Source organism: Manacus vitellinus, unplaced genomic scaffold (genome assembly GCF_001715985.3).
Source record: "Manacus vitellinus isolate BGI_N305 unplaced genomic scaffold, ASM171598v3 scaffold_4_pilon, whole genome shotgun sequence".
Lineage (NCBI taxonomy): Eukaryota > Metazoa > Chordata > Aves > Passeriformes > Pipridae > Manacus > Manacus vitellinus.
Genome location: NW_021940604.1, coordinates 22,625,518 through 22,641,046, shown reverse-complemented (window position 1 = coordinate 22,641,046; position 15,529 = coordinate 22,625,518). Strand labels below are relative to the sequence as shown.

General features: G+C 36.4%; 1 protein-coding gene across 7 annotated transcripts in view; it reads left to right on the top strand.

Annotated features, from left to right (window-relative positions):
• ARMC2 (armadillo repeat containing 2) overlaps positions 1-15,529 on the top strand; it is a 62,358-nt gene that overhangs the window by 31,727 nt on the left and 15,102 nt on the right. For all 7 annotated transcript variants that reach the window (XM_018078361.1, XM_018078364.2, XM_018078359.2 and 4 more), the window contains 3 exons: positions 1,813-2,033; positions 7,226-7,371; positions 9,578-9,677. In XM_018078361.1, coding sequence (XP_017933850.1) covers positions 1,813-2,033; positions 7,226-7,371; positions 9,578-9,677 — 467 coding nt within the window. The remainder of the gene's footprint in view (positions 1-1,812; positions 2,034-7,225; positions 7,372-9,577; positions 9,678-15,529) is intronic.

Below are 15,529 nucleotides of genomic sequence, written 5' to 3'. Positions count from 1 at the left end.
ATTCGTGGTCTTTAAGTTTAGTACACAATTGCTGTCAGAAAAAAAGACAAGGTAAGCCTTTCCAGTACTAAGGAAAGGACTCACAGAAAAGAGAACAGCTCAGGTTGCTTTGACTTTGGATACTGAAAACTACAGTTTTGTAGAAGTTAACATCATACATAGCATCTGGACAAGTCACGTGGCTATGTCTGTGTCATCATGGCTAGGCTTCACGAGTGAAGATTTGGGAAGGATTCTACCCACATTTGTACAAGTGTGCTGGTAGCTGAAAAGGCCAGTGTGAGATAGACAAGTCTGATTGCAAAAGGCACAGTGGAAAGACTCCTTAGGTGGTATTGACAGGACACGGTTCTTTCTGCGTTGTCTTTTCTCCTCGAGAGTGATCAGGCGTGCGTTCTAAAAAACATCCGCAGCGTTATAGATGGTGTGTCTCCAGGCCTCCCGATTGGAGGCCAGAGTAGACCAATGATGATGATCAATATGGCCAAGGCTGAGATGTTGCTTCAGGGAGTCCTTGTATCTCCTCTTCGTGGCTCCTCTCCTGTGGCAGCCAGTGGCAAGTTCACCATCTTCATTCACTTTTCTTTCTCTTGCTCTTCTTTCTCTGTATTTTAAAAACTAATGAAGGAAAGAGCATTCTTGCTAGGGGTTGGTTTGTTTGCTTGTTCACTCTATGTTTTGGACCCAACTTGTCCAGGCAGAAGACATGAACCAGGATTTACATCATAATCACCCACATCCCTGTTGCAGTCACTGGCTTATATATTTAATTTCTTTTTCCTCCTCTGGCCCTGTGACCTATTTATGTGCAGTGGAGCAACTCCAGTAGAAGAAATAAGTTAATTGTTCATCCCCAGATAGACAACTACTGTTCAAGACCCTGTTGGATACTGAGCAGAGCAGGAACCTGAAACTGATTTCTTACATTCCCACAACCCAGGTGATTTAGTTGGTGAGGGGGAGAGTTTGAGCAAGAGCCTGGTGTGAGTGTACATCATTCATATAACCTCATATTGAAGAGAGTTTCAGTTAGGATTGAGACAGAAAAAAATTTTACATATCTAAAAATCTCTTCAGTTTAATGACATAGGAAAATGTTTTTATTCAATTGGAACTTGATGGAACATAGTAAGCAGAGATAAATATTTGTTTCAATCAGTTACTAAAAATTCAAAAGTATAGAGTTGGTCAGGATTACTTTTTCATTCAAGACACCCTCACCAAATTCAGCATGTCTCAGTTTAACTGTGAAAGATACACTAGGCTTGTGCCCATTATCAGCTGTTAATTTTAACATTTCAGATATCTGACAGTGGTAGCATAGAACAGGACTTTTACAGTACCTTTACCTACATAAAAGGTAAATCTGAAAAGGCTATGAACAGATTTCAAATGTGAGATTTGAATTAGGTCCCCGTGCTTTTTAGTGGTCCATTAGAGAGGCTTTAAGACATTTGATTTCTAAGGAAGTAGTGAGAATAAACCTCTTTAGAATGCATCAAGCTTAGTACACAAAATTCCAAGCACAGACAATCACTTTTGCAAATCTTGACTGGTGATTTCAATGATTCGTGCTATGTGTTTACAACTTATGCTGATTCTTGAAGCCTGGGAGAACAAAAGTCAGACCCATTCTCTTATTCATCGATAATTGTTTCTTGGTTTCAATCCAAATACCCAATTTTTCTAGCCCACTTACTAGAAATGTAAGAGTTCAATCTGAGTTTTTTTTCCCAATTGTTTATCTCTTCAATGACTGTATGAAATATAAATGTTAATATTCGAGTTTCTGAATAATGATTTTCCTTTTAGATTGTTTGTTGGAGGTTCTGAGAAATGAAGATCTACACAAAAACGACGAAGCTCTCCTCTATTGTGCGGGAGCTATAAAATTCATGTCTGGAAATGCAGTACTCCTTAATGAAATGGTCAACAAAGGAGCTGTTGAAATGTTGCTGCAATTAATGAAGCAGATTAATAACGTAAAAGAAAATGACACGTATTTCTCCAACTTGGGCCACTTATTAGTCCAGGTTAGCATTTACTTTTATTTCTAAAAGTACACACTTCAAGGGCAAATTAAAAATTTAATTAGAGGAGATAAGCTAACCCTGTGTGCCACTGACAGAATTGTACCTATATTTCAGTAGACTTCTTTTTAAGAAGTTTAATGAAGTTGTTCAGGACCTAAATTTAATTACCATAGATATTTTTGTGTAGTCAGTTTTAAAGGCTTTAGAAATTCTGAAGTTAATAGAAATATTTTTGGGTACCTAATAAACCAGTTTCTCATTATTACTTTATGATGCTGGCAATGTTCTGGATATTGTAGTAAACAGATAAAAATGTGTTCTCTGTTTAAATTCTTTAAGCTGAAATACTGAATACAAACTGATTCTGCAATACTTTAGGAGATTACAGAAAGCTTTTTATTACAAGAATAATGTATTTTAAAAATGCATAAGAAAATATAACTATGTTTCTTTGACAAAGTGTTTTTGAAGAACTGTAATATAAGGAAGAAGTGGATGCAAAAGTGAACACTTTTTGAATCTTTTGAAGGTAACAGACCTTGATGAGTGGTGGCTATGAAAACTAATCCTGTGCTCTAAAACTGTTTAAACCTTAGTGTTTTAGAAACACAGAGTTTTTTGTATTTATCAAGGTAGATTCCTGGTATTTGTCGCTTCTGGGGACTTCATAGGAAAATATATTGGACAACTTGCTGAGGTAGTATTTGCACTAAGTTTGTTACTAATTATGCCAGATTTCTTTAATTCTTTACTAACTTACAAGCAACGGATATTGTACTTCTTGAAACTAAATGAGAAAACAAAAAGCATATGTCATCATGTTACTGTTACTGATTTTGGTCTGTTTTTTTAGTGGTGCTATGAGGTATGTCTGTGCAGAGTAGTGTGTATAATCTTAAAACAAACATAAACAGATTGGGAGATGCTATGAAACACTGAATGAAATGGTGTGGCTTAGTACTTATATTTTGCTAAGGGTGTGGCAAATTGCTTCAGGCTGGGAGAATATATGGGGAAACTGGAAATGTTGTGCTTGCTGTGTTCCTATTTTCTTCCTTTCTGCTCCCGTCATCATTAAGTTCCTGTATTTGACATGTTAACTTTCTTGGGGCACTATGAATTCCCCAAGCAATTCTAAAATAATCTGTGCCATTTTGTTGGTATCACACCTTTCATTCTGTACAAAAATTGTATATGGGATTTCCAAGCCTTTTTCCAGAGATGTACAAACTTCAGGGTTTTGCACATGGTCAAAATTTTAATGACCATATTTTTCTTGAATGATGCTGGTTAGACTTCAGAAGTCCTGGTACTACTGCAGTGTCACCTTAGGCAACCAGTTTAGGTAGAAACACCCTACTGAGGGGTCCAGAATAGATTCTGTTCTCAGTGTAATTTGCAAGATGATACTGACTTAAAATACCTAAGCTATAAGGAAAGTAGCTTAGATGAAGAAGTAGAGACTGATGCCTCACATATGGAAGCTGAGTGGTCATTTCAGTGAGTGCATAATCAGGTTGTATTTTTGGCAGGCATTTTAAAATCTAAATTAGAGAAATGTCCTGTATCTTTTTTCATGTCTGTGTATTTTAAAAATATTTATCCTTCCGAGAGCATGGTTAAAAGCAAAGTATATTACTTACTGATGTTTGATGGCTGCTGTTGGCATTAATCGTATAATACATATAATGGGAATATTGTTGAGTCGAAAGAGATGGAAATTTATGTCAGTTAGATATAAAAAGAAGTCTTTGCCAGTGGGGGCATTTAAAATAACAAATGATGTCTAAATAACAAAACTAATGAATCCGTTTATTTTCAGCATTTTGACTAGCTGTCTGAACTTACCCAGAACTTTGCAGAAATGTTTTTCTTCCGTTATTTGCATGTGGATAAATTTAGTTTTTTAGATCAAGGGTTTAATTTGTAAATGTTACATTTTACACCTCTTTTTTAATCTCTTATTCTCTGCTGTTTTCAGTAGAATTGGAAGTGTAGCAAAACTATTTTGTACGGTTTGGACAGACTGGCTGTTTCTAAGAAGGCCTTGAGTTCTGTGGAGAAGTCATACTGACAACTGTCTCTCACTGAGGTTGCTCTTTCACTTGTTTGTCTTCTCCTCTATAGTAGTACAGATACTTCGTTTTTCTTCCTCTTGTGAGAAAAGTAGTGATTCCTACTCCTATGGAATTCCTGTGCAACTTTCTCATATCAGTTCCTTCAACAGATCTATGTGCGGCACTTCTTCCATGTGAGTTAATTGTTCAGTTGTCATAGATGAAGGAATAGTTCTGTTTCCAGGGATAGAGTATCGAAGAAAGTTTTTTCTGTGATTCGTGTCCTCAGAATAAACATGATTTTTGTAGCATAGTGTAACTTCTAACAACAGATTGAATATCCAGTGACATACAGAAATAAAGGATGAATACAAGTCTTCAGGGATAGAGAACAAATTTTACTGGGGGAGAAAAGCACCTTAAATAGTCACAATGTGGTCTCTGAGGGAGGCTCTGCCATCTTTTAATCCTGATAGCTGAAGTATCTCAATTAACTGGGACCAACTCTTCATTCCTTAACTGTATAATTGCACAATCACCAGATGGCAGTGTTATACATAATCTTGCTAGATCCTTTTTGTGGGAATAAAGTCCCTATCTGATTTCTTCATTCTTCCACAATTGATTTTATGCAGAGGTCCCACAATACAAGAATAAAAATGTTTGCAATAATTTGGGATTTTTTCCTTAACAGAGACCATGAAACCAAGGTCATCTTTGGCTCATTTTATGTTACTTAACCTAATAGTCTGGTTATATTTGTACAAAATATGGTAATGCTTATTCAAAAGCCAGGATTTTTGAAGTGTCACTGATGAGACTTAGCAAGTACTCCATTTTCTTTAATTGAAAAACATTTAAATGTCTTCTCCTTTAAAAACAATGTTTGTCTGCAGTTAAATTTTCTATTTGGGTGAATTTGATCTTTCACATGGCAAGATAAGGAGTGCTAGAGCCAGTTGTTATGCATTTCTCCCTGAGTCACGGTGTCTGCTTGAAGCAATCTGAATCTCTCTAGAATTCATCTGCTGTCTAGCTTCTATCATTTTTTAAATTGTACTCTTCAAATTTCAGTTGGATATTAATTGTTCCTTTGTGGATATATATATAAATTGTTCCTTTGTGTTCTATGAACTGCTGAATATCATTGTCTTACCACATTTAAGTATATATGTTATTTTGCCTTGCTTTTCCTTTCCAACCTGTCTTTGTCTGAGAATGGCTCTTGATACAATTTACTGCTGGAGGATTTTGAACCCTCTGTCTCGGGCAGTGAAAAAGTTTACTCTCTTTTTGGAGACCTCTGCACCATTATCTAGTGATAAAGATTTGGGGTTTTTTCATTATCTAATATGTAAGTCTCTCTTCTGCAGTAAAAGCTCTGGTCTGCATTTGAGCAACACTTTTAATCTGTGAATTTATCCTCCATTTTCTTTGTTGCTAAACTTAGCTAGAATTCAACAAATATCATTCTAGGCTGACTGTGAACATCTTGTATGTGAGCACTGAATGGAGTCTTTTGTGTCTATTGCAATTGACAATTTTTCTACCAAAACTTTTGAAAAGTAAAGTATTTAATCAAAATATTTTTATTAAAATATGTCTCCAGTATTGTGTTAATTTTTGGAGCATCGTGTCTTGAGAAAGAATGCACATCTGGAAATGTCTGTTTTTTGCAGTTATTAAGTTAAAATGACAAAAAAACTCCAGGTACCTTCTTAAACTATGAGTGATATGATGCAAATGGCTTCTGTAGGTTCAGTTTCTGTGTGTTCTGAGTATAGTATAGATTTCATATTTAGTGCTGAAGCTAAATCCATTCACGTATCACATTCACATTATCACATAAATTTTTCCCCCCTGTGCATTGCTTCTCCATTTTGACCCATTGTTTCTTCTCCTGTTGCTCCAGAACATCCTTTGGTAACTGAAGACATGTCCACTTTTGCCAAATTTGTTGGAATAGGACAGCAAATTTGAAAGCTGCTGGAGAATGGACAGAGTAGTGCATGGAATCCTATGTGCAAAAGCTCAAACACAACAACTTAACCTGCTCCTTGTCAGAGTTTTTCTTTAAAATTAGCAATTACATATCACTGGACAAGCAGTGCAATTTAGTGATAAAAGACTTAATTTCCGAGCTTTTTGTGATAACAAACAATTTGAACAGATAGTTTGTGTGCCTTATCAAACTGTGTTTAAAACCAAATTAATGTTAATAACTTCACTCTTTGAATAAGGGAAATTTGAAGAATTCACATATTCACATAAGGTTGAATGACTTCACATTCATTTTATAGTAAGTTCTGGATTAAATCAAGATTAATTTACATGTCATTGCCTGTCTGACCTTGGCATTTGAATACTCTTACCTTGGAAGACAACTGGAATATTTCAAAATATGCAATAGCTTATTCATTTTGTATATCTGCAAATGTTAGAAATTTTATGCATAAAGCTCCTTTAAGTTGAACGGTATCACATGAAAATATTTTGATTGCTCCAAGTAAGCTTGAGCACTTAAGCTTTTCATTTTTATATTATAAATATATATTATATACATAATATATAATATATATAATATATATTATATATGTTATAGTGGATTTCTCTTGATCTTGATTAACTTTTAATTTTTTTAATTGGAATAAATTTTATTGTATTTTAAAGTAAATTCATCTTAGTTTGCAACTTACAGTTATTATTAAAATTTATATTATATATCAGTATTAATTTGCAAGACTTAAATATAAATTTTCAAAATCAGGCATTATGCAAAAAATTACTTTAACCATGTACAGCATTTCACCTGTTTTCCAATTGGTATAGGGTTGTAGACATGCATGAAAGATTTTAAAACTTATTAAAGATCATGTGTCTCTCAAAGGAGGAGGTTACATGCAGACAAAACCAATATCTTTCATTTTCAAGCAGTTATTTCAAATACACAGTCTTGTTGCTTACGTGTCTCCTGTTGTTATTTATTGGTGTATACATACCTGCAGAATGTGAACAGGACATTCAGACTGCCTTAGATGTTACAAATGAGACATGGGCTTTATTAAATTTTCGAAGCACTGTGTATTCTGTTGTAAAGAGGTGTGATTAACAAATGTTTAAATATTCTGCATGCAGCTGACAGCTACTCTGCGAAACCTGGCTGACTTGCCTCCGGCAAGGTGCCAACTCATTTGCAGTGGTGCTGCCTCTGAGCTCTGTGTGGCGCTGGAGCAGCGTGTGAACGATCAGGATGTCTGCACCTACATCGTCAGGATACTCAGGTACCTATAGAGCACAGTGCTAGTTCTGCGTGCAGTCAGGTCCCTGTTACTGCTTCCAGTGACCTCAAAGGAGGCAGGATCAAGCACTAAAGCTGGAAGATTTACATCAAATTCTGGTTTTTAAAAAGCTCTGTGTAGAATTTAATGATTTTGTATGACAATTTTGTCCTTATGAATACTTACAGAATTTTTTATTTGTAGCCTTACAAACTCAGATTCATTGTGCCTGTGAAAAATGTTTTGTTATATTGTGTCATTCTTTGATCCCACAGATTCTGATTGAGATTTAGCATTTCTTATGTTTTAAAGCTGCATACGTTATTAGGTATTTATTAATCCTATTTTAGGCCATAGTTTAAAAAAAAGAATGACAGAAATTACCCAAACTGAACTTACATCAGGGACTGTGTATTGTGACATAAAATACAGAAGAGAGAAAATGTGACCAGTGTTCATTGTTCTGAGCTGTCACAGAGTGTTTGAGGAGATTAATCTCTGGGATCAGGGCTTGAGTGTGCAGATGGAAGCGCTGAAAGAATCTCAGTTTTATGAGCAGCTCAGCGGCTGCTTCCCAAGTTGTGCTTTTGAGAGGGAGATCAGCGTGAGTGAGTCACCAAAAAGATCATTTTGCAGTCTGAATAGTTTCTTAGTCAAAAATTACCAGGTGTGGTTACCAAGCACCAGCTTGTAATATCCAATGCTAAATGGATTTGCAAACAATTTAAAGATTTTGAAGAAGTTGTGAAATCAACTGTTGGTAATTTCAGGAGTTAGCTGGGTTATAACGACAGTTTGTGCATGATGTTCTGGATTAAGTGTTTGCCATTGCTGTTTTGTTATTGTATTGAGTCATGTTGCCTGTGGCTCCATGTTCATTGAGATTCTGATATGGACTTTTCCTGTTCAGCCCCTCTAAATCATCTGTCATATTCTCCTTTCTGGATGAGATCGGTTTGTGCTTCGAAGAGCAGGCTGTCATTCCTTCTTCTCCACAGCTAAAAACAGGCAAATCTGTCCTTTGCTATCTGTAAAGCATGTGAATTGCTTCCCCAAGTCCATGCCACCTTCTCCACATCTGTTTCTAATTTTATTCCTAAAAATGAGTTCTGGCAATGATTACAGCACTTAGAGCATATTTGCTTCTTCTGAGGAGAGAGCATTTCTTTTACTTGGAAAATGCCATGGAAAGTGGGGTAATGGGTTTGTAATTAAGTGTAATCAATAGTTACACTGTAATTCTGATAAGGACATTAAGGACATTGAATCTAGAATTCAATATGGAGCAAAAATAATCTGTCTTATTTAAAGTTTTCTAGTGCTTCAATTTTTTTTCATAAGTTTAGAACTGCATGCTCCAAGGATACAAATTAGCCATAAAATCAATTTAATTAGCTTTCTGGAAATTGCAGTCACAAAAAAAAGTGTACTGTGCAGTACGGAGCTCAGATTTGAATTTTGTTTTGTCTTCTAGTAACACAGAATGATTATTCTTTTCTCTTAATCAGTAACTTTAGGCAGCTTCCTCATAGAGAATATGTTCAATTTCTTTAGATTCTTCATTTCTCTAAGTCTGTAAGTCTTCCCATAGTTGGTTGTAATTGAACATCAACATTCCTGATTTTGACTATGTGGGAGGTAAGAGGTTATCCTAGATTGTTCTGTTATTGCAGTATTTCTGGTGTGACCGAAGCATGTCTGATTCTCTGTTTTGGCAATGGTCAAGGTGAGCAGTGTGGGGCTGGAGCCCCACATGTCAGGGAATGCACGGAGATGGAATTGTGTCTGTAAAGAGACATGTTCTGCAGTTTGCTGGTGAGAGATGTGTTCTGTCATTAGGCTCTAGATGCAGTAGGAAGGGACCCTCTATTTCCTCTCCTGTCTGACTTCGCACGTCATCTTAACATTACAGTTCTCCCATTTAGTGCTCAGAAGTGCTAGTGTTGGCATACTGTGCCCATATGGCAAGCAGGTTGGGAAGCTCCTTATGTTCGCTTCTTCCTGTAATTCACTGTGGCAAGGATATCTAGACTTCTGTTGTGCTCTTATGTAACTGCATATGCCTCTGCTAGAAGTCAGAGTATTGGCATTTACTTCATTTGTTGGAAAATACAGCTCTGAGAGTCAAAAGCAGAGTGATTTTCTTTTTTAAACCTTTTGTGGAAAAAAGTAATTTCATTCATTTATGTTTTATTTTTTCTCTTTGTAGCAAACTTTCTTCCTACAATGACTTCTGTGCAGCTTTAGCAGACTGCTCCAGATGTTACACCTTATTTTTAGCCCTACTAAACAAACACCAGAAGCAGCAGGTCAGTTTTTTCATCTCTTGATTTTTATATATTAATCCTCTGATGTGTCTGTGTATTATTGTGTATAAGCTTGTTTTCAGTGACCTACTTTTAAGTATTTATCAAATAAAAATTTTAAATGGTTGACAGCATTTCGAAGTAGTAAATAAATGAAGTGAAATAATTTAGGTTAAAAATTCAAAGCAATACAGAAAGAAAGGAACTTTCTTGACTGCTCCAGCATCTAAACTAGTTTGAGGACATTTAGTTATCCTATATATTTATCCCAGGGCTAGTAATTCCTGGAAGTTTGTTGGAAGGGTGTCTTTTGTGCTGCTGTTGTTAAAGTGAGTTAAGGAAGGTAACCAGATTGGCTATGCTGAACAATCTATTCTTTCTCCTGCCAAATAAAAAAATGATTTCTCCCTTTCCTGTTTACCTGCATCCCTGTTTTCTGTGATAATACACATGGAAGAGGAACAAAGATGAAGTTGTTTCTAAATGTCTGCTGATTACTACTTCTGCAGCATATCTGAGTATTTCTACATTCAGGCTGCTCTTGCATTTTATAGTCTTCAGAGACACTTTAGTAAAATGCTATATAAATGCTATGTAAATAACATGAGAAATATCAAAGGCATGATATTTTCCTAGACTTACAGTTATTCTTCCTTGTGACCACTGTATTAAAAGTGCAACCAATTATGGAACTGGGAATAAGGAGTTTAAATTAAGTAACATCTTCCTCCCAATTCTTAATCTGTAATTTTAAGAGGAACTTTTCTAGGCTCCTGAGGTAATAGCTTTGTGTCATAACAAATTTTAGGCTCATACATACCTTCAAATTCTTGGTTGTTAGGTAGTTCTTGCTTGTCTGCTTTGTTAAGTGGTCCTGAAATACATCTTTGTTCACTAGATTAACATTGCTTTTTGTGTTAAATTGTCAGTTATTTTATTAAAATACAAATTAGTAAAGAAATAGCTTGTGTATTTAAAAAACTTAACTATTATGTTGGGATGATTATATATGCAGCACTTTCAGAATAATTATTTCTTACTGCAGTTTTGAAACAAGCATGCAATTGTCAGTTGCCAGCTTAGTGAAGCCCTGCAGAAAGAAGAAAAAGGGATATAGATAATGTAATGCACCACTTTTTCTCTAGCGTATAATAAACACTTGAGCTGTGAGGAGTGCAAATGTTTTTCCTGAGGTGTAGTTGGCACTGCTAATCTTTGTTTTAAAATGCTGACAGCTAGTGACTTACAGCGTGAATTGGTATGTGTTGAAAAGAAATCAAGTAACAGCAGTGTGAGTAAAATTGTCTGCGAGGGGAAGAAGCAAAGAAGAGGATAAAATCATCATTATTAACACAAAGCATTAAAAGTCCTCACTCAGGACCAAAAGCTGATATGTGAAGAAAGGAAGTATGTGAATGTTTTCTGAATTTTCAAGTTGTAAAGTTTGTGATATCAGTTTTTTTTACTGGCTGTTATGGCAGCTAGAGACATACAGTGGAAAAAAATAGAAGAAAAATAGCATTCAGACTTTCTCAGGTGCTTTCATAACTGTGACTTTAAAAATAAGTATTAAGTATCGTGAAGGTAAAAATGTGAGCACCGGAAATAGGATTAATGATTTGCACCCTCACCATAGACTGAATTCCACAGATGCCACCCAGATAGTCTCTATTCTTCTCACTACACTGCAGTTTCAGCTCTTTTTTTTCTCAGCTTGTTTTCTCTCTTGGGTAAAAGAATCAGATGGAATGGAAGAGTAGTGATTTAGCTCTATGGGAAAGGCTTTTGGAGATATTGAGTTAGCGAGACTTGCTAAATTCCATGTGTCATAGTCTTAGGTAAGGAATACAGAAAATTGCAAAGCTGGATCTGCAAGGTAGAACTGGGGAATTCAATGGTGCTTTTGTACACATATGAAATATGTGTTTGTGGTTGGCTTTGGAGCTTACTTGTGTGGAATAACAAAAAAAATCTTTGGTGGCTGCCACATGCTGTGAAAGCTGTCAGAAGTATTCTCGTAGAGCTTGTCTTGCAGGATGAGCTCTCACGCTTCTGTTTCTAGTCAGCATTGTAGACTTTTGCCCATCTTGAGAAATCTTTTAGCAAGATGCTCTTCCGCTTTCTCACATCATTATCATCTCCAAAGTTTTCAGATAAACTATATAAAAGGTGACTTCCTCAGGCTGTGGTTATTGTCATAAGTCACAAGAAGGCCATGCTTTTGGAACAGGCACATTGCCTAAATAGGGCAGTAGCTTCTGTCAATACTGCAGGCACTATCTGAGCTTAGGTGCCCTTTTGGGGCCCTGCCAGCTCCTGTGTAATGTTTTATCAGTTAGGAATCTATTTTCAATCCTAAGTGCACAAACACAGGGTGTGATACTAAAATTTGTATCGAAGCAATCTTGTGCCTGTTGTATAACAAAATCCCTTTATACTTCAAAGTATCCAACTTTTTAAATTAGGAAACATTTGTTTAAGAATCTGACATCACTGGATGCAGTAATTGCCCATTCAGCAAAATAATAATCACATTGGATCACATGAACAGTTCATCCAGTCTACTGTTCGTACTCGGCAATGGTGAAAGATGTCTAGAGAACAATAAAAACAAGCATGTGTGATACTCCCTGTGTATACTTACCAGACCTCCAGCTCTTTCCAGTTTAGAAACATCCTCAGCCAGCTGTGTATGAAATAAACTTTAGTTGGCTTTTATTCTGTGAAATTCTAGAGTCTCTTCTCTACCCCATATAAATATGTTAAAGATCTACTGGCAAGGAGTTGCCATAGCAAGTAATTCCTTTTGTTTGCTTAACTATCTTTATTTGATACCTTCTGGTTCTTGTTTTGAAAAGGCAGTGAATATTTAAGCCCATTGTTCATTTCACACCTCCCTTGGCTTTCTAGACCTTTATCATATCTTCTTCGAGTTAACTCTTCTTCATGCTGAAGAGTCCTTTCTTAGACCTTTCTGATATAGAGACTATTCCATACCATTGTGTATCCATGTTGCTTTTCTCAGGGCATTTTACAATCCTGATTCCTGTCTCTTTTTTTGAGGAAACCAGAACATGGCAGTTAAGATGTGGCCATGTCATAGATTTGCATGCCTGCATAAATTTATTTCCCAATAATTCCTAATATTTTATTTGCTTTCTTGACCTCCCATGAGCATTGAACTCCCATGAAGAATCTGTCATTAACCCCAGGATTGCTGTCCAGGTGGTTATGGTTGGTTCAAAGGCAGTCATTTTATACATGAAGGTATGTTTGCTCTGGTTTTTTTCCATACATCATTTCATGTTCATCTGCATTTAAATTTGTGCATATTTTATTACCAGTTGACTACAAATCCTTTTTCTGCTCTTTGGTCAGCCTTCATCTTTGCTACTTTGAACATCATAGTGAAGTCAGGAAACTCTCCCATATCACTGCTGCCACCCACTTTTCTATGTTGTTTATGGACAAGTTGAACACAACAGATCCCAGCACAGAACACTCTGTAATTCCACTGGTCATCTTCCTCCATTGCAGGAACTACTAATTTACCCTGTTTTCCATTCTCTAATAATTTATCTGTACCAAGACATTTTCCCTTCCAGTGTGAGTCCTTAGTTTTGCTAGGATTTTGGTAAGTGACTGTTAAAAGTCTCCTGGAAAGCCCCATGGTGATCTCAGATGGGTCTTAGAAGCCTTAAAGCTGATTGTGTTTATCTGGCTGTCCACAAATTTTTTTGTTCTTTTTTTGTGGTCTTGTATTAATTTATCTACTCCACACACCAGGCTGGAATCTCACTTGGGATGTTTTCGTGTGTGTTACCCTTCCAGTTCTTAAGCATAGAAGCAGTTTCAGGAGGTTGCAAATTGCTGTTAGTAATTAAACTATTTCATTAATTAGTTCTTTTAGAACTGTTGGGTAATTATCCAGTCCTGGTGATATGTTACTCTTTATTTTGTCAGTTTGTTCCTTAAAATCTTTAACGATTGTGATTGCTTGAGTTTTTGGACAGATCCTCTGATGAGTCTTTCCTGAAGAAGGCTGTAGCATTGAGATGTCCCTAATTGCTTTCAGAGTGGGCATGAATCAATGCAAAGAACTCATTTAGCTTCTGTGCAATGACATTTTCTTCTCTGAGTGCTTGTTTTATCCTGATCATCAATTAGTTCTGCAGATTCTGACAAACTTCCTGGTCCTGATGTGTTTGAAAAGATTTGTTATTATTTTTGCGTCTCTTGCATCAGTTAGAAGAACTGGACTGATTTTCTGTTGTAATTTGCACACTGCTGTTTGATTTAACAATCAGTTTGTCAGAAACAATTTATTAAATGAAGAATAGATTGGTGTTGCCGTATTGTCCTCTCTAAGGATATGTCCACATTTATCGGGTTCACTGTGCCTGGATCTGCCCAGCTTTCTTTCCAAATGCATCTACCAGGTAGTGGGTCCCAAATCAGTTTGTGGTCCTCTGTGAGCAAGCAGGCTTCTGCTTGTGAGACTAGTTCTTGTCACCACTCCCCCCAAGATATCCCCACTCATTTCAGGCTGTTTGAATGCCCTTTTGGCTCTTAGGATTCCTGCAGTGGGGAAGGTTGTCACAGATGAGGCCTGTAACTGCAGGGAATTTTCCCACTTTGTTTTGGCTTTATTTATTAGGCAAAGGCATATCTGCATGCAGTGACTGGTCTTTCTGTCTGGTATTTTGGCTGTGATGAGCTCCCAGGAACTTATTTCAGTCAGTCATATAATATAAGTCATGTAATACCCAGAGGCAATCACAGGCTCTTCACAATATGGTGTAATATTGCAGCTCTGTTTGGTTTAGATATACATGTTTGCCTTTTATGTGCCTTGAGAGTGTTATTGATACTCTGCTCAGTGACATCACAGTCTGATTTGTTATTGGGGGCAGTGGTGTGTTTCTTTATCTATTGCTTGCTTCTAAAGAAATGGTCATCAGTGCTGACCTAAGTGTTCTTTGTGTTTTGGTTACTCACCTTTTCCCACTGTGCCGTCCCTCATTTGGTCTGAGGACAGTTTGTGTGACAGCACCATACATCATGTCAGAGAACTGACCCAGCTTCCAATAGCTTTACAACCAAAAAAAAAGAATCCCAGTCCTTTCTTATCATCTGCATTGCTTTCCAGTCTAGTTTGTTGAACAGCCACACAAATACTTCCTTGATCACAAATACTGAGGAAACAATAGGTGAGAAAATAAATTGTGAGTGGAAAGGAGATTGAGTGCTGTTTATGCCATCACTTCTGCTGAAGTGCTTGTCAAGGTAACCCTACAAAGAACTTGCCTTGATAATTTGGTTCTTTTCTCCTGCATTTACAAATACATATTTTTAGTTGTATTCCTTCTTCATCTAGCCCAACATTATAATAGTGCCTAGGACAGTTAAAAAAGGTAATATAGTAATTGACCATTAAAGAGCAAAAATATAAGATTTTCCTCCTGTGTTTTTTAGAGAACGTACACTGCCTTTCATCAAATGTTGTTCTGGTGACACCGTGCTTGCTTTTTTTTGTTACCTTTCTCAGATCTCCAGGTGTCCACAAACAAACCAAGAATATGAGTTGCTAAAAGTCACTAAGTGCAAATGAATCCTTTTCTGAAAAGTTTAGCTTAACAGATCATATTTCGGGGTGTAGAAATTATCGGGTAGGATCCTGTGATGTGGATACACAGAAGTATAATTACATACTTCTAATGGCCTCTCCTTATCAAATACATCCATATAGTCATATGTGGGGGGGAAGGGGGTTCCCTTTTTACTGACAAAGTACTCTCTGCTATCACTATGGCAAAGCTTCTCCTCTCTGCTCTTTATTTCACATTCCTCAGTCA